The sequence below is a fragment of the Panthera tigris genome, chromosome D1, assembly GCF_018350195.1.
Source record: "Panthera tigris isolate Pti1 chromosome D1, P.tigris_Pti1_mat1.1, whole genome shotgun sequence".
In the NCBI taxonomy this organism is placed as follows: domain Eukaryota; kingdom Metazoa; phylum Chordata; class Mammalia; order Carnivora; family Felidae; genus Panthera; species Panthera tigris.
In genome coordinates, this window is record NC_056669.1 from 114,117,240 (window position 1) to 114,131,211 (window position 13,972).

At 65.1% G+C, this 13,972-nt stretch overlaps 2 protein-coding genes across 4 annotated transcripts; both read left to right on the forward strand.

Annotated features, from left to right (window-relative positions):
• The first annotated feature begins 234 nt into the window (after positions 1-234).
• SLC25A22 (solute carrier family 25 member 22) lies at positions 235-7,793 on the forward strand. Its single transcript, XM_042959237.1, has 11 exons — positions 235-250; positions 2,200-2,369; positions 3,379-3,542; positions 3,644-3,769; positions 3,973-4,028; positions 4,656-4,746; positions 5,237-5,355; positions 5,464-5,638; positions 5,743-5,897; positions 6,007-6,082; positions 6,153-7,793. The coding sequence occupies exons 3-11, from the start codon at positions 3,523-3,525 to the stop codon at positions 6,304-6,306; spliced, it is 972 nt and encodes a 323-aa protein (XP_042815171.1). The 5' UTR covers positions 235-250; positions 2,200-2,369; positions 3,379-3,522; the 3' UTR covers positions 6,307-7,793.
• Positions 7,794-8,135: 342 nt separating this feature from the next.
• CEND1 (cell cycle exit and neuronal differentiation 1) lies at positions 8,136-10,636 on the forward strand. 3 transcript variants are annotated; one of them, XM_042958552.1, is made up of 2 exons: positions 8,136-8,221; positions 9,600-10,636. In XM_042958552.1, the coding sequence occupies exon 2, from the start codon at positions 9,698-9,700 to the stop codon at positions 10,145-10,147; it is 450 nt and encodes a 149-aa protein (XP_042814486.1). In that variant the 5' UTR covers positions 8,136-8,221; positions 9,600-9,697; the 3' UTR covers positions 10,148-10,636. The 3 variants fall into 3 exon arrangements, with proteins under 3 accessions (XP_042814486.1, XP_042814487.1, XP_042814488.1); XM_042958553.1 differs by having other exon boundaries at positions 8,158-8,198; XM_042958554.1 differs by lacking the exon at positions 8,136-8,221 and adding an exon at positions 8,890-8,976.
• The last annotated feature ends 3,336 nt before the right edge of the window (positions 10,637-13,972 follow it).

Consider the following 13,972-nt stretch of genomic DNA (forward strand, 5'->3'; position numbering starts at 1 on the left):
CCCTGGCTCTTGCGGGGGCGCGAGGCCCAGAGACCGAGGAAGGGCCTTTTGGGGCCTCCGGGCCCTGGCCGGGCGGGCGCAGTGGCCGCGGCGGCCGGGAGGGGGAGCCGGAGCCCGCTTGCCGAGGGCCGGGGGGCAGGGGGCGGAGCGCGCAGCGCCGAGCGGACGCGTCTCCGCGCCTCGGAGCAGCCGGGCGCGCGGCCACGGCGGGGAGGCGAGCGCGGCGGTGGCGGCGGCGGCAGAGCGCGCGGTGAGTGCCCGCCCGGCCTGTCCCTTAAGCGGCGTCCACCCGAGTGCGGCCCGGCTGCGGGGGCGAGGGGCGCCGAGGTGGCCGGGGGAGGTGACAGCTGCCCCGACAAGGCGCCTCCGGGGTTGGGGGGTGGGGTGTCCCGGGCCGGCGGATGCTCCGACCAGCTGCCGGCCGGGTGTGGGAGGCCGTGCGCGACCCCGGGCGGTGCCGGGCGCGCTCCCCGCGCACACGTGTCCCCACGGGGTGGGTACAGCTGGGGCTACAGCCCAAGCAGTAGAGGCCAGGCCGCGGGGGGGGGGGGGGCACACACGTGGGACCCCCGCCGGACTTGTGTGGACACGTGCGTGGCTGGAGTCGCCATCGCCTGGTGGGGGCAGCGTGACCGCCCGGCCCGGTGTGCATCCCCTCCAGAGGAAGGGACAGGGGGGCCTGAGCCGGCCTCTGAGCTGGAGTCCGCAGCCCCCAACCCAAGCCTCCTTTGTCTGCGGATTGGGGCCCCTCCGACAGGATAGAAAGTGCCCCCTCCAACGGGGACGGGACTGGGGGGGGGTTGAATGGGGAGCCTGCGGCCAGTGCCAGACTGAGCGTCACCCCATCGCCTTTCGTGGGGGTAGGGGAGCTCCGCGGCTTCCCTGGTGGGAGATTTTCTCCCCGGGTGGGTCTGGAAGTAGCGGAATCATCCCGTGAATGGTCTCTGTGGGCAGCACCGGCCCCAGCCTGCTCAGGTCCTTAGTTTACCTGGCCGCACAAATGGAGAAGGGGACAGTGAGGACAGACAGCCCTGGGCCTCAGGCCTGGCTCTGGTGTCCGGGTTTCTGTGGCAACGAGAGGGGCAGAGGGAAGGCCTTCCGCAGCTGTCTCATAAGCAGGGGTGGGAACCACAGAGTGAGTACGGACAGAGGGGGTTTCGGGTCCACTGGGCCCCTGGCCAGTCTCCCCCAGGCAGAGCCCCTCCATGTCACGGCTGTCGGTCCAGCGACCGTCTTCCCTGTTCCGTTCTGCAGCCTATGGCTTGTGATGTGGGGCCCCAGGACTCATTCTCTTCTCAGGCTTGGGATCTCTGGGCCTGCCTCATCGCTCCCCTCCTCATCTTGACGGTCTGTCTGACTTCGGGACCCCCGTCACCCAGGTGTCCCTTCCCTTGGATGGGAGGTGGGATCTGGTGATGCTCCAGGAGGCAGGGCTCACTCAGTTCCCCAGAGGGCAGGCGTAGACCTCTGGGAGACCAGAGGGAGGACCCGGACCCTGCCCCTGACAGCCTACGGCAGCAGAGAGCTGGCTGTGGCCAGCCTATACGTGGCGGGGGTGGGGTGGGGGTGGGGAGGGAAAGGTCAGGCTGAAGTTCAGAGGTCACACCCTTATCTGTAGGATAGGGCCTGGGGAAGCAGGTCCTGAGGACTGAGGCCCTGGGCGTGTGCGTCGGGGGCCCTTGGCAGGGCAGAGGGCTCTGGGAGTGCCAGTCCTCATGCCCTCTGGACCTGGCAGGTGAGTGGTCCTATGGGCGGCAGCCAGTGGCGTCTGGAGACCTAGCCGCCCCTTCTCTGGTGTTTTTACTAAACAGGTTCGTCTTCCTGTGCCCTAGGGTGAGGTTTCCACGAAACGTGTCTTCATCCAACATACACACAAGTTTCACAAAGAGGAGTGGGCACAGACTCCTCCCCCCACCCCCCTAGGGACCAGATATTCTCCATATCTGTGCACAGGGTGCCTGGGCACAGAGAGCGCCCCATTCTCTGGGTCCTGGAGTCCTAGACAAATCCAGCCTGTGGGCTGCAGACGGAAAGCCACTGGGCAGCTGGGGTCGCGGCAGCCGTGGGCTGGGGTGCCTGTGGGCAGCTGGCTTGGCTTGGCCGGGTCGGCCTGAGTCAGGCCCACCGGGGCCATTCAAATCTCTGAGGCTGGCCCTGCCTCTCCGAAGCCGTCACACCCCTTCCCATCCCTTCTCCCAGGGCTGCGGGGAGCCCAGGCGCGCCCAAAGTGAAAGAGAAAGTCGCCCCCCCAAGGCCGGCCCCGCCCCGCCCAGCGGCCAATCCGTGCGCCGGCACCTCCCTCGGCCACTGGATCTCCTCTGTGAGCCCCGCGGGCTGGAGTCCTGGAGGAGCTGAGTGCCGTCCTCGGGGTGAGCGGGACTGGGGGCTTCGGAGGTGATGGGGCCGGAGGGCCGGGGACACGGGGGACGGCTGGCCTGGGAAAGCCGAGGTGAAGGTCACCAGTCCTCAGAGGGACCACGGGTGTGAGCCAGCCTTGTGACCCTGGGCGGCAGTGCTGCGGGTGGGGGCCCCAGCAGAGGCAGCGGGGCCGGCCGGCCCCAGGACTCTGGGGGGCCCCCGACAGGAGGCTCCTGAGCTCGGCTCTGGCTTTCCTGCCCTGCGCCTAGTGAGAGGGGCCCTGTCTCCTCCAACCCCTAGGGTGGATGGGGGAACCAACCACATCGAGCCTCAGAGAGCCAGCCATCCCCTCCCAGCTGCCCCCTAGCCTGTGCCCCAAACACCCCTGAAGCTTCTGAAGCCCCGGTCTGTGTGTGTGTGTGTGTGTGTGTGTGTGTCCATGTGTCTGGGAGAGAGATTCCTGGGAAGGGTGGACAGGAGGGTGGGTGCAGGGCTGGGGTGGGTGAGCATGGTGCTTGTCCGCGGGGAGGGGTCTGTCCGAGAGGAGCCACGTCAGTGGAGCCGGCTCCCGGCGTGGTGTCATCTACCTGGGTAGCTGTGAGCTGAGCTCGGGCTGGGGGGCTCCTCGGCGCCTCCAGCCCCATCCCGAAGAGGGCAGGCACCAGCCGCCGCTGCTCAAGGATGAGGGGGTCACCCGCAGTCCAGGGCTGAGACGCCCGGCCGGCCGGGAAATTGACTCCCGGAGAGGCGCCTGGCCCTTTAAAGGCAGAGTGCGCTCACGTGTGTGTTCAGTGTGCACGTGAGTGTGTGTGAGCGTGAGCGAGGCCAGCTGGGAGGACTCACAGGCAGGGGGGTGGCTGCGGGGAAAGCAGGTGGCCCTAGAGATGGGGCCACGGGTGGGTGAGGGGCTTGGTGACCCGGCACGAGACCTGGGGAGGTCGCCTGGGGGGGAAGCCTACTTCCCTGATGTGCCTCTGTGTGGTCTGTTCCTCCCTCTGCTGATTCCTCACCCTCTTCTAGAAGAGAAGTGGTGGTTTTGAAATTCCCCAGAAAGTGGAGGACCGCCCCTCCCCCTCTGTCCCGCCCACCCTCTGCCGCCTCTACCTCGTCCATCCGTCTTCCACGGTCCACCTCTCCGGCTCCTACCTGGGCGCGCTCAGTTAAATGGCTGATAAGCAGATCAGGTCAGAACGAGACCCTGCCTTTGGTCTTGGCTCCACCCTACCCCGTGTGTCCTGACCTATGGCCGGGGAGGCCACTCTCCTGACGCTCCCTCTGTTCTCAGTCTGCCAGCCAAGCTCATCAATGGCGGCATCGCCGGGCTGATCGGGGTCACCTGCGTGTTCCCCATCGACCTGGCCAAGACCAGGCTGCAGAACCAGCAGAATGGCCAGCGCGTGTACAGCAGCATGTGAGTGTGCGAGGGGGAGGGGGTGGGGGGGGAGTTCGTGAGCCGGCGGGGGGGGGGGGCGGCGGGCAGTGCGGTGAGGCTCAGACCCCTAAGCCCTGCTCCTGCCTCCCTCACCCTGTTCCACAAAAGGGGAAACTGAGGGCAGGGCAGGCCTGGGGAGCTCTGTCGCTGGTCCCCAGCTCACCCCCTCCCCTTGGCTGCAGGTCTGACTGCCTCATCAAGACCGTCCGCTCGGAGGGCTACTTTGGCATGTACCGAGGTGAGGCCGGGGGTGGGGCAGGCGTGGGTAGAGGGGCCCGGCTGGAGGAGCTGGGAGGCAGGTGGCAGCACCAGGCAGGGCGGCACGCTTGGGCCAGGTGTGTGGGTGTGGACGTGACCCACGGGGGTCTGGGTGCTGGGCCAACGACACAGGGTGGGACCCATGGGGAGGGCAGTCCTCTGTGGCTTCGCCCCCACCCCCACTGCCTGCCAGCATGGCAGGACACGGTGTCTCTACCATGGTGGCTGCAGCCTTCTCCCTCGTCTTCTGGGCAGGTGGGGCTCCATCTGTGCCGGGAGAGGGGAGGGGGTGGGGGTGCTGCTGCAAAGCCGATTAGGAGACAATCCTCAGGCCCGGATCTGCCCAGACGCCGTTCAAGGGGCTCGCCGCTGCCTCCCCAGCAGCCCTGGCCCCAGCAGCGTGAGCACCCCGTCCTCCAGGGGAGGTGCTCCTCTGGGAGGGGGAGCAGAGAGCCTGGAGGAGGCACTGCCCCTGTCCCTGCCCGGTCCTGCCCTGCCTGGCACCAATGTGGGTGAGAGGGCAGGAGAAGCGGGCCAAGGAGTGACGGGGGCAGGGCTCTGCCAGCTGGGAGACTAGTGCTGGCTGAGAGCCTCCCCAACCCCACAGGAGCCGCCGTGAACCTGACCCTCGTCACCCCGGAGAAGGCCATCAAGCTGGCCGCCAACGACTTCTTTCGATATCAGCTCTCCAAGGACGGGTGAGGGGCTGGGGGCCAAGGTTGTGAGGGGGAGGGGTGTGTGTCTCCTGACAAAGGACAAAAGCTCTGCCCTCCTGTGCCCCTCACCTTGACTCCCTCTCTGCCTCCTGTCCAGGGAGGGAAGCGGATGCTGAGTCAGCGGTGCTTAGGCCCCAGTGGTCCTGGCCCCCGGCCACTGTGAACTGCCCCTTGCGGGGTGGGATTTGGGAGGTGCTGACCAGCTCCCCTGTCACCCGAGGGTGGGACCGAAAGGGTGGCCCGTTGGGTACTTGAGACCCCGAGCTTTTCCAGGGCTGTGCGCGTGAGAACGGTCCTCCCACCTTCCCGGGCCCTGCTCGTGGGGCCATCTGTCTGTTGGGCTCGGTGCCAGGGCTGGAGGGCGCTGTACCCCCACGGGACTGCGTCCGCCTCTCCCACTCCCTGTACCCTCCACCCCCAGGGCGGCAGGGGCTTCAGCTTCTGCGCCACGGGCCCTACTCCTTCCCCGCAGGCAGAAGCTGACCCTGTTTAAGGAGATGCTGGCGGGCTGTGGAGCTGGCACCTGCCAGGTGATTGTGACCACCCCCATGGAGATGCTGAAGATCCAGCTTCAGGATGCCGGCCGCCTCGGTGAGGGTGCAGGGCGGGGACGCAGAGCTGGGACGGGGGCAACAGCCAGGGCCCCGCTCCCGGCGCCCCACCCCCCCTCGCAAGCAGGCCCATCCCTTCTCTCCCCAGCCGCCCAGAAGAAGATACTGGCTGCCCAGGCCCAGCTGTCGGCCCAAGGGGGCGCCCAGCCCTCCGTGGAGGCCACGGCCACCCCCCGGCCCACAGCCACCCAGCTGACCCGGGACCTGCTTCGGAGCCGGGGCATCGCTGGCCTCTACAAGGGACTGGGGGCCACGCTGCTCAGGTTGGTGGGGGGGGGACGGTGAGGGTCAGGGGAGGAAGGAGGGAGGCCTGGCCACCGCACAACCGGAGGTCACCAGCGTCCCTCCCTCCCCCCCCCCCCCACAGGGACGTCCCCTTCTCCATCGTCTACTTCCCCCTCTTTGCCAACCTGAACCAGCTGGGCCGTCCGGCATCCGCGGAGAAGTCTCCTTTCTACGTGTCCTTCCTGGCTGGCTGTGTGGCTGGGAGCACGGCTGCCGTGGCTGTCAACCCCTGTGACGGTCAGTGCCGGGGCCACAGCTGGGGATGCAGGCCCAGGGGCGGGGTGGGTGGTGGGCAGGGCCCCATGCTGATCTGCACGACCCGCCTCTCCCCCCACCGGCCCCACAGTGGTGAAGACCAGACTCCAGTCGCTGCAGCGCGGAGTCAACGAGGACACCTACACTGGGTTCCTGGACTGTGCCAGGTGGGAAGGCCCCGTGGGGGTGGGGGTGGGGGGTGGGCCGGCCCCAGCCCTGACCGCCCCGTCCCCACAGGAAGATCCTGAGGCACGAGGGCCCCTCGGCCTTCCTGAAGGGTGCCTACTGCCGTGCCCTGGTCATCGCCCCGCTGTTCGGCATCGCTCAAGTGGTCTACTTCCTGGGCATCGCCGAGACCCTGCTGGGGCTGCTGCAGCCACCCCAGCACTGAGCCCGGAGGCCACCTATGCCCTCCAGCCGCGTGGGACCAGAGCGGGGCCGGAGCCGGGTGGCCTGCCCAGGACTGAGCAAGAGGAAGTCTCCGTCCGCCTCTCCGCACATGGATGGGGGGGAAGCAGAGGAGGGGCACAGGGTCCACGTGGGTGGTGCACACAGGGGCCCCTGAGGGGTCCTGCCTGCACGACCATTGGGATCAACGTCGTATTTATGTAGAAAGCGCAGAAATCTTTACATTCCTGGAGCCAGCCCCCGCCACAGCTCCACCCCGGCCTGAACACCCCCAGGGACAGAGCTGGTCTCTGGGCTGGGGCCCCCAGGCCTGGGCTGGGCAAGCGGGACCCTACCCTCCAGTCTACCAGCTCTCGTCCCCGAGGCTTGGCCCCTAGTCTACAAAGGGACCCCGCACAAACCTATTTATTAACTTGCTGAGCACAAGTGCTCTGTCCATCCTTGTGTCCATCCGTCCAGCCTCCCCTTGCCGTCGCCCTTCTCGCCTCAGCCCGGACTCCACATTGCCCCCCAGCCAGCCTTGCAGGAGGTCTCCTGCTCCCCATATTGAGCCAGGAGTCCCAGGTGCAGGGGGGTCACTGGGTTCTGACTCCCAGGGCAAGCCCCCCTACTCTACTGTGGGACCCAGCATCCCTCCCGGTGGGGCCTCTCTACCCCCACCCCAGGCTGGGGACCCATGGTGTGTAAGGTCTGTGTGCATGTGAGAATGTTCTGGGGGGCAGATCGTGTCCACCAGCCCTCAACCGGCCTGGCCTCTCAGAGACGGGGCTGTGGCAGGGCCGCCGGCCTTACCCACGTGGCCAGGCAATGTGTGCGTGTTTGTGCCGTGTGCTCTAGGCTCCCCTCTGACCCCATCCAGGCATTTATTTTTCCAGCCTGGTTCTTGTTGCCTCTCAGCAGACCCCTCTTCAGAGACACCCCCCTGCCCCCTGCCCTGGGTCTGGGATTGGCCAGTGGGGAGGGCAGGCATGAGGACCAGTAGGAGCCTGGGGTACCCACTTTATTTCTGGGGGCAGTACATGCCCCCTCAGCCCTCCCAGGGCCCACCCTACTCTCTGGGCCTCTTCTTAAGGCCCCTGACCACACTCCAGAAGTTCTGCCCTCCCGGGACCCCCCTCTTTCATTGATGTTGTGAATTGAAGCCGGCCTGCCCCCCACCCCTGCTCCGCCCCACCCCAGGCTACGTGATTGTGTTGGTAATTGATCCTGATGTGCTGGTGCTGTGTACCCCCACCCGGGCTCCCTCCCCGGAGGCCCCTTCCCAGTGACACTACCTGGGGCTCAGGCCTGGGCCCCCCCACCTAGTTCACGGTTGTTCCTGGGAGCTGTCCTCTCCCACCACATCTGTACCTTGGAAGCTGCTGCTGCTTACAGAATTATATTTTTTTCTTTTGAAGAGATTTAAGAAGTTGTAACTTTTTGTGTCTTGTCCCGTGAGAAGATAAATAAATATTCTAAGTAGATACCCTCTTCTCTGAGATCTGTTGGAACCGACTGGGGGAGGGCAGCCTTCTCTTTGGGACTGGCCTCCCTCCCGCAGACCTCCCTCTGTCCGCCCACCCGCTGACCGGCACCGGGCCTGGGCTAACCACCGGACTCCTGCTCTGGCTGGGTTGGGGGTGCGGGAAGGGCAGCGTCCACCCCTTGCTTTCCTGACTGCAAGCCGCCTTAGGGATCAAAGGCGGAGCTGGGTTTGGGGGCCCCCGGGTGGCTGCGGGCGGGCGGGCGGAGCCGGCGGCGAGGTAGCCCCCGCCCCCTCGGCTCGCTGCGCTGAGAGCAGTGCATTGTGGGAAACTCCCAGTCCCCGCAGCCGCAGCCGCAGCCGCCGCCCGCCCGCCGCCGGCCCTGGTCCCGCGGAGAGCGCGCAGCGCCGAGGTGGGATCACCGGGAGCAGCAGCGTAAGGCACTGGGGTCTCTGGGGCCGGGGCGGCCCCGCGGGGCGGATCGCGGGCTCTCGCCTTGAAGGTCACTGGGGGCGCGTTGCGGGCCCCTGGCTCGCTCCAGCCCGGCGGCTCCTGGGAGGGGGAGGGGGGTGACGTCAGTGTGAGACAAAAATAACGGGGTGGGGGGGGGGTGGGGAGGCAGACCACCTGCCCTTTGCAAACTTGGCGCCTAGCAGCTGGATGCCCATCCAGAACAGGGGTGGCGGGCCGCTGGAGCTCCCTGGGAAGCGGGCCAGCAGCGGGGCTGCTCTCAGGACACCCCCATCATGCTGTGACCTACAGGTGACCTTCAGGTGTGGGTAGTGTGCCTGGCCTGGGTGGAAAACCTGGGCTGCTGCTTCCCAGTGGGCGCCCTCTCCCCGTGCAGGTGGGGATGGAGGCGGGAGGAGGGGCCGGGGGGTTCTAATCCTCACGGAGGAGAGGCAGACGGCTGGTGTCCAGGTCTTTGGGGAGAGAGGACTCGGGCCCAGCCCCGTGTCCCCGGTACCCCCAACTCAAACACTGAGGGTCTGGGCCAGGCCTCTCCTACAGCCCCGAGCCCCGATGCTCTGCCCTGGCCCAGATTTGAGGGTGCTGGGACTGAGTGACGTGGTCTGTCCACTCCAGGCTCACACCAGGAAACCGCCCCCCTTGCCCTAGAGGCAGGCACAGCCTCAGACTCGGGAAGGACTCCCTGCCCTTGAACTGGAGCGGGCGAAGCTGGCCTTGGGGTGGGTACCAGGGGCCGGGGAGGGGCGGATGCCTTCCAGGAGGCACAGGCCTGTCACTGCCTGTCTGACTGGCTTCTCCAGCCTCCTGGGGAGACACCTCAGGTGTGTTGCATCCCTGCTGTGGCAGCCTTGGGCCCACACCCACCCTGCTGGCACCAGAGAGCCCAGACTCTGGATTCCTGCCCTGCCCCCTCTCTACTTGGACCCAGTCTTCCTGAGACGGTATCCGGTTGGTTCTGCCCCAGGCGCACCCTAGCTGCCATGTCCTACTTTGACCACATACCCTCCTCGGGGCCGGGTGGGGTCTCACTTCCCCATCAAGGGCCTCCCTACCCTGGCTTCAGATGGAAACAGCACGTGTATGGGCAGGACCATTTTGCAAAGGAGGAAACTGAGGTCTCTGGCCGGTCTCCTCCGGCACCCCCAGCCTGTTCAGGGCCCAGAGGCTCTGCCTGTGTGGTTGGAGGGGCTTCTCAGGGAGTGGTCGGGGGGAGATGGAGAGCAAGCATCCAGAGCTGGGGGTTGGTCCGGAGAACTGGACAGGGTCTCTCTGGGGGCAAGGTGGTAGGGGCTGAACAGGAGGGCTTAGTCTCTGGCCACAGCCTCATCGTGTCTCTCTCCAGGCCTAGATAATGCCCAGGAGTGAGCTGTCCTGAGCCGCTGTGGTCCAGCTACCTGCCTGTTCACGCACACCCCACAAAGCCTGCCAGCACCACCCGCCATGGAGTCCAGAGGGAAGTCGACCAGCAGCCCCAAGCCCGACACCAAGGCTCCCCAGGCCGCTGCTGAGGCCAGAGCCCCGCCAGCTGTGGATGGCAAAGCTCCCTCGGCTAAACCTGGGAAGAAGGAGGCTCAGGCAGAGAAGCAGGAGCCTCCAGTGGCCCCCACACCACCGACTGCCAAGAAGACCCCTGCCAAGGCAGACCCTACGCTTCTCAATAACCACAGCAACCTGAAGCCGGCCCCTGCAGCCCCCAGCAGCCCGGATGCGACCCCCGAGCCCAAGGGCCCCGGGGACGGCGCTGAGGAGGACGAAGCCCCCAGCGGGGGCTCAGGGGGCCGAGGCCCTTGCCCCTTTGAGAACTTGACCCCGCTCCTGGTGGCTGGGGGTGTGGCTGTGGCAGCCGCAGCCCTAATTCTTAGTGTGGCCTTCCTGGCCCGGAAAAAATGATGGCTGGTGCCCAGGTGGGGGCCCAGCCACTTCCTGTACAGACCTCAGGAATGTAGTGCATGCCGAGCTCACACACAGCTACGTATACATACGTACATACATGATATACATATATATACGCGTTTACCCCCACATACACACAGAGGGAGAGAGCTGGACAGGCAAGCAATGGAAACCAGGCCCCCTCACTGGCCCCCCAGCACTTTCCCTTCCCAATCTCTGGGGCAGAAGGAGCCCAGGCTCCAGAGTTTACTGAGGAGCACAAGACAGAGCTCCAGCTTGGGGCAGGGGTCTTGGCCGGGGGCAGTGGAAAGAGTGGACTGTGAGCGTGGCCCACCGCCTCTGGGCAGGTGCGTCCACAGCGGACCCACTCATGTGCGCCAGCTTGTGCCGAGAGGCCCCAGGGCCGGGTAGGGGTCTGGGACGGGCTCTGGCAAGGGCCCAGCCCGTGTGGACACATTAAAGGGTACGGCTGTTTCACTCTCCCCATTTCCGCTCTTTGTTTGTAGCTGGGCAAGGGTGGGGGAGGTCCATCTGGGCGGAGCCGGTGCAGTGGGGCCCCATTTCTGCCCTTTGTAGCTGGGCAGGGTTGGGGGGGGTGTTCCACCTGGGCAGGGCCGGAGCAGTGGGGCCGCCCTGAGTCAAACAGTCACAGGGGCAGACCTTCTATGCCGCCCCTGCCCATCACCTGAACCCTGGCTGGGTGGACACACAGCCCAAAGGCCGGTCTGGGGAGGGGGGGCTCCCATACTTCACCCGGCTTGTGCTCCAGGGGAGCCCCCGAGGCTGGGACCGCCTCACTTCCTGCCCTGAGCCTCCTCCTTTTCCTGGGGCCAGCTGGGAGCCTGGCGGGGAGGACGGAGATGGGGGCGCACGGAGGGGTTCCTCCCGCCTCTCCCAGCACCCTTTGATTCTAACAAGCGTATACATGCAATAACACAGGTAGAATAGAGCTGCTTGGTGGGTGACCAGTGCCCACGTCCATCGCCCCTCTGTGCCTGCAGGGACACTGCTCTGCAGCCCCTCCTTAGCACATCTGGTCCCAGCTTGGCCCCTGGCATGGGGACAGTGGGCAGGCTCTGGAGGGTGGCCCTGGGCACTGTGGGAGCCCGACGTGTCCTTGCCTGGCCAGCCAACCACAGGAACCCCGGGCCTGAGTGGAGGCCAAGTCTGAAATAAACTGTATTGTTCAATGGCTGGGCTGGTGTCCTCACCTACATGGGGCCGGGGGAAGGCTTCCCATCGGGGGTGGGGGGTGGTCGCATCCACACCAGCAGGCTTTCCAGGGAAGTATGGGGAGCTTCAGGTGGCCCTCACCGGCCCCTCCTGCCACCCCTATGCCTCTGATCCTGGGCCCTGCCCCACCTCAGGCACCCACAGCCAGGCCTTGCTGCCCACCCTGACCCTAGATGGGCTCCTGCCCGCAGGCCTGGGCTGCCAGCCACGGTGCACAGGGCAGGGCTGGGACTGGAGCAGCGAGGACACGGGATGCGGCAGGGGGACCTTGCTCCCCAGGCTGACCCTCTGGCCAGCGGGGCCGGTGGGGGGTGCTTTCTCTGCCACTCTCTGCAGTGAGCTCCCGGTCTGTGGGGGGCACAGGGGACACCGTGGAGGTGGGCTTTCCCCTTCTTACCGCCCCGCTGCCCACAGCTCCCTGAGCCCACTCTGGCCAGACGTCCCACTGGACTGACCCCGGCTGTGGGCAAGACTGCAGGCGCGTGGGCTGAGGGAGCTAGGTGCCACGGGCCCCAGAAGTGCTCCCGGGGGTCTGCCACCTTGGGCCCCTCCTGCCCCCAGCCTCGTGGAGCTGGCATGCCCGCCCTCCCAGGGTGCGCACCCCATCTGGGTGTCTGCTCCTCAGGCCCAGACAGGCCCGGAAAGCTTCCTCGGAGTGAAAACATCCAAAACAGACCTGACCGCCTCGCCCGGACACGCCCCCTCCGGGTCCAGGAACCTCCTTCTGACCTGGCTGCTCCGGCTACCCGGCCACATGGGGGCGCCTGCGGGGTGGACACTGCCCAGAGGTCCGGCCTCCAGCCCAGCGGCCCGAGGGCGCCGTCTGCCCTCCGGCCACGCGGGGACACCCGCCATCCGTCTGCCGTCCAGTCCCCGCTCCCATTTTCTCCACTCTGTGGCTTGCTCCTTAAAAACAGACAAACCCCTCTGATATTTTAGAGGATTTTTGCAACGAGCAGAGGCGACCGTGAGGACGAGTCCGGAGTCCAGAGCTTGGCCTTTGACACGGATATCCCCCCGAGGCTGCCCATCGGATTCACCGGTTCACAGCACACTCAGGTGGTTTCCAAACGTTTGCAACTTCAGACACAGAGATGAAAATCCTTGTAACTCCCCTTGTCCCATGTGTCCCTGGGGTGGGACATGTGTGTGATTCAAGCACATCTTTCTTTTGTTTTGTGGCAAAATACACGTAACATAAAATGTACCATCTCTTTCGTTTAAGTGTTTACCTTGAGAGAGCGCGACCGCAGGAGAAGGGGCAGAGACAGAGGATCCCAGGCAGGCTCCGCACTGTCAGGGCAGAGCCCGACTCAGGGGCTCAAACCCACGCACCGTGAGATCATAACCTGAGCTGAAACCAAGAGTCATCGCTTCACCGACTGAGCCACCCAGGTGCCCCGAAAAAGTACCCTCTTCACCGACTCTAAGCGCGCAGCCCAGGGGCACTGAGCATGAACCCTGCCGCTCCGTCTGGTGCCTGGGGGCCGGCCGTGACAGCACTGCTCCCCTCTCCACCGCGACCGGGGGTGGGGTGAAACACTCCAGCCCAAATGAGGCAAACTGCCCTCTTCTGGTGGTTTCTATTGGCACTGATCTGACGTACTCCTCTTCACAAAGTTCTTGGCCAGTCGGGTCTCCCCTTCTGTGGTTTTTCCTGTTGGTGCCGTTTGCCCGTTTTTCTGGTACACGGAACGCCTTCCTCTCATCTGCCTGGGGGACTTCTGTAGGTGTGTTGCGTACGAAGCCTGTGCCACACTGCAAACGTCTTTACTCGGCGGCCGGCTTACCTCTGGCTGGGTCTCCTGAGTGCAGAGCTTCTGAAGCCTGAGTCGATCACTCGTAACCACTGTTCCCTTCAGCGCATATGCTCGCGGATCTCGGTTAGGAGGAAGGACACTCACTTGCTTATCGCCCGCTAATATTCTCAGCATTTGCTGGCGTTTAGTAAATGCCATTTCTCGGGGCGCCTGGGTGGCTCAGCCAGTGAGGGTATGACTTCGGCTCAGGTCATGGTCTCACGGTCCGTGGGTTCGAGCCCCGTGTCCGGCTCTGTGTTGACAGCTCAGAGCCTGGATCCTGCTTTGGATTCTGTGTCTCCCCCTCTCTCAGATATGAATAAATGTTTTAAAAAGTGGCATCTTTTAATCTGTCTGGGCCTCGGGTTTTGTGTGTGGAGTCAGCCGGAAATCTAGTTACTTCTTTTCCATCAGCAGATCCGACGGAGCACAGGGTGGTCCCTGTCACGTCAATGACACCACCTCTGGCTGTCACTGGTCAGCACAGTCAAGGCCTGTTCTGAGCCTGGCTCAGCCAATGCCTGCCTGCTACCTGTTGGTGTAGCTTTGTGACATCACTTGGTAATAATCTCCTGTTTCTTTATTTCTGATTTCCCCACATGCTCTGTTACTGGAGTCGCTTCCCTGGGAATGTTAGAATAAGTTGGTCGAGGTCCGGCGGGCCCCATGTGGGGTTCTGACGCTCAGTTTCTGTCTTGTTGCGTCCGCAAACTCAGCAATGTAGGGACCTTTCCAAAATGAGGCAAAAGGTCTAAAAAAAGTACCGTGTATGAAAAAGTACACACAGGGG

Excerpts from the sequence above, each read along its gene's own strand:
- CEND1 (XM_042958552.1), top strand. The coding sequence starts at position 9,698 with ATGGAGTCCAGAGGGAAGTCGACCAGCAGCCCCAAGCCCGACACCAAG.
- SLC25A22 (XM_042959237.1), top strand. The coding sequence starts at position 3,523 with ATGGCTGATAAGCAGATCAG. Across the intron at positions 3,770-3,972 it reads CAGCGCGTGTACAGCAGCAT|GTCTGACTGCCTCATCAAGA; the intron begins GTGAGTGTGCGA and ends CCTTGGCTGCAG. Across the intron at positions 4,747-5,236 it reads TATCAGCTCTCCAAGGACGG|GCAGAAGCTGACCCTGTTTA; the intron begins GTGAGGGGCTGG and ends CCTTCCCCGCAG.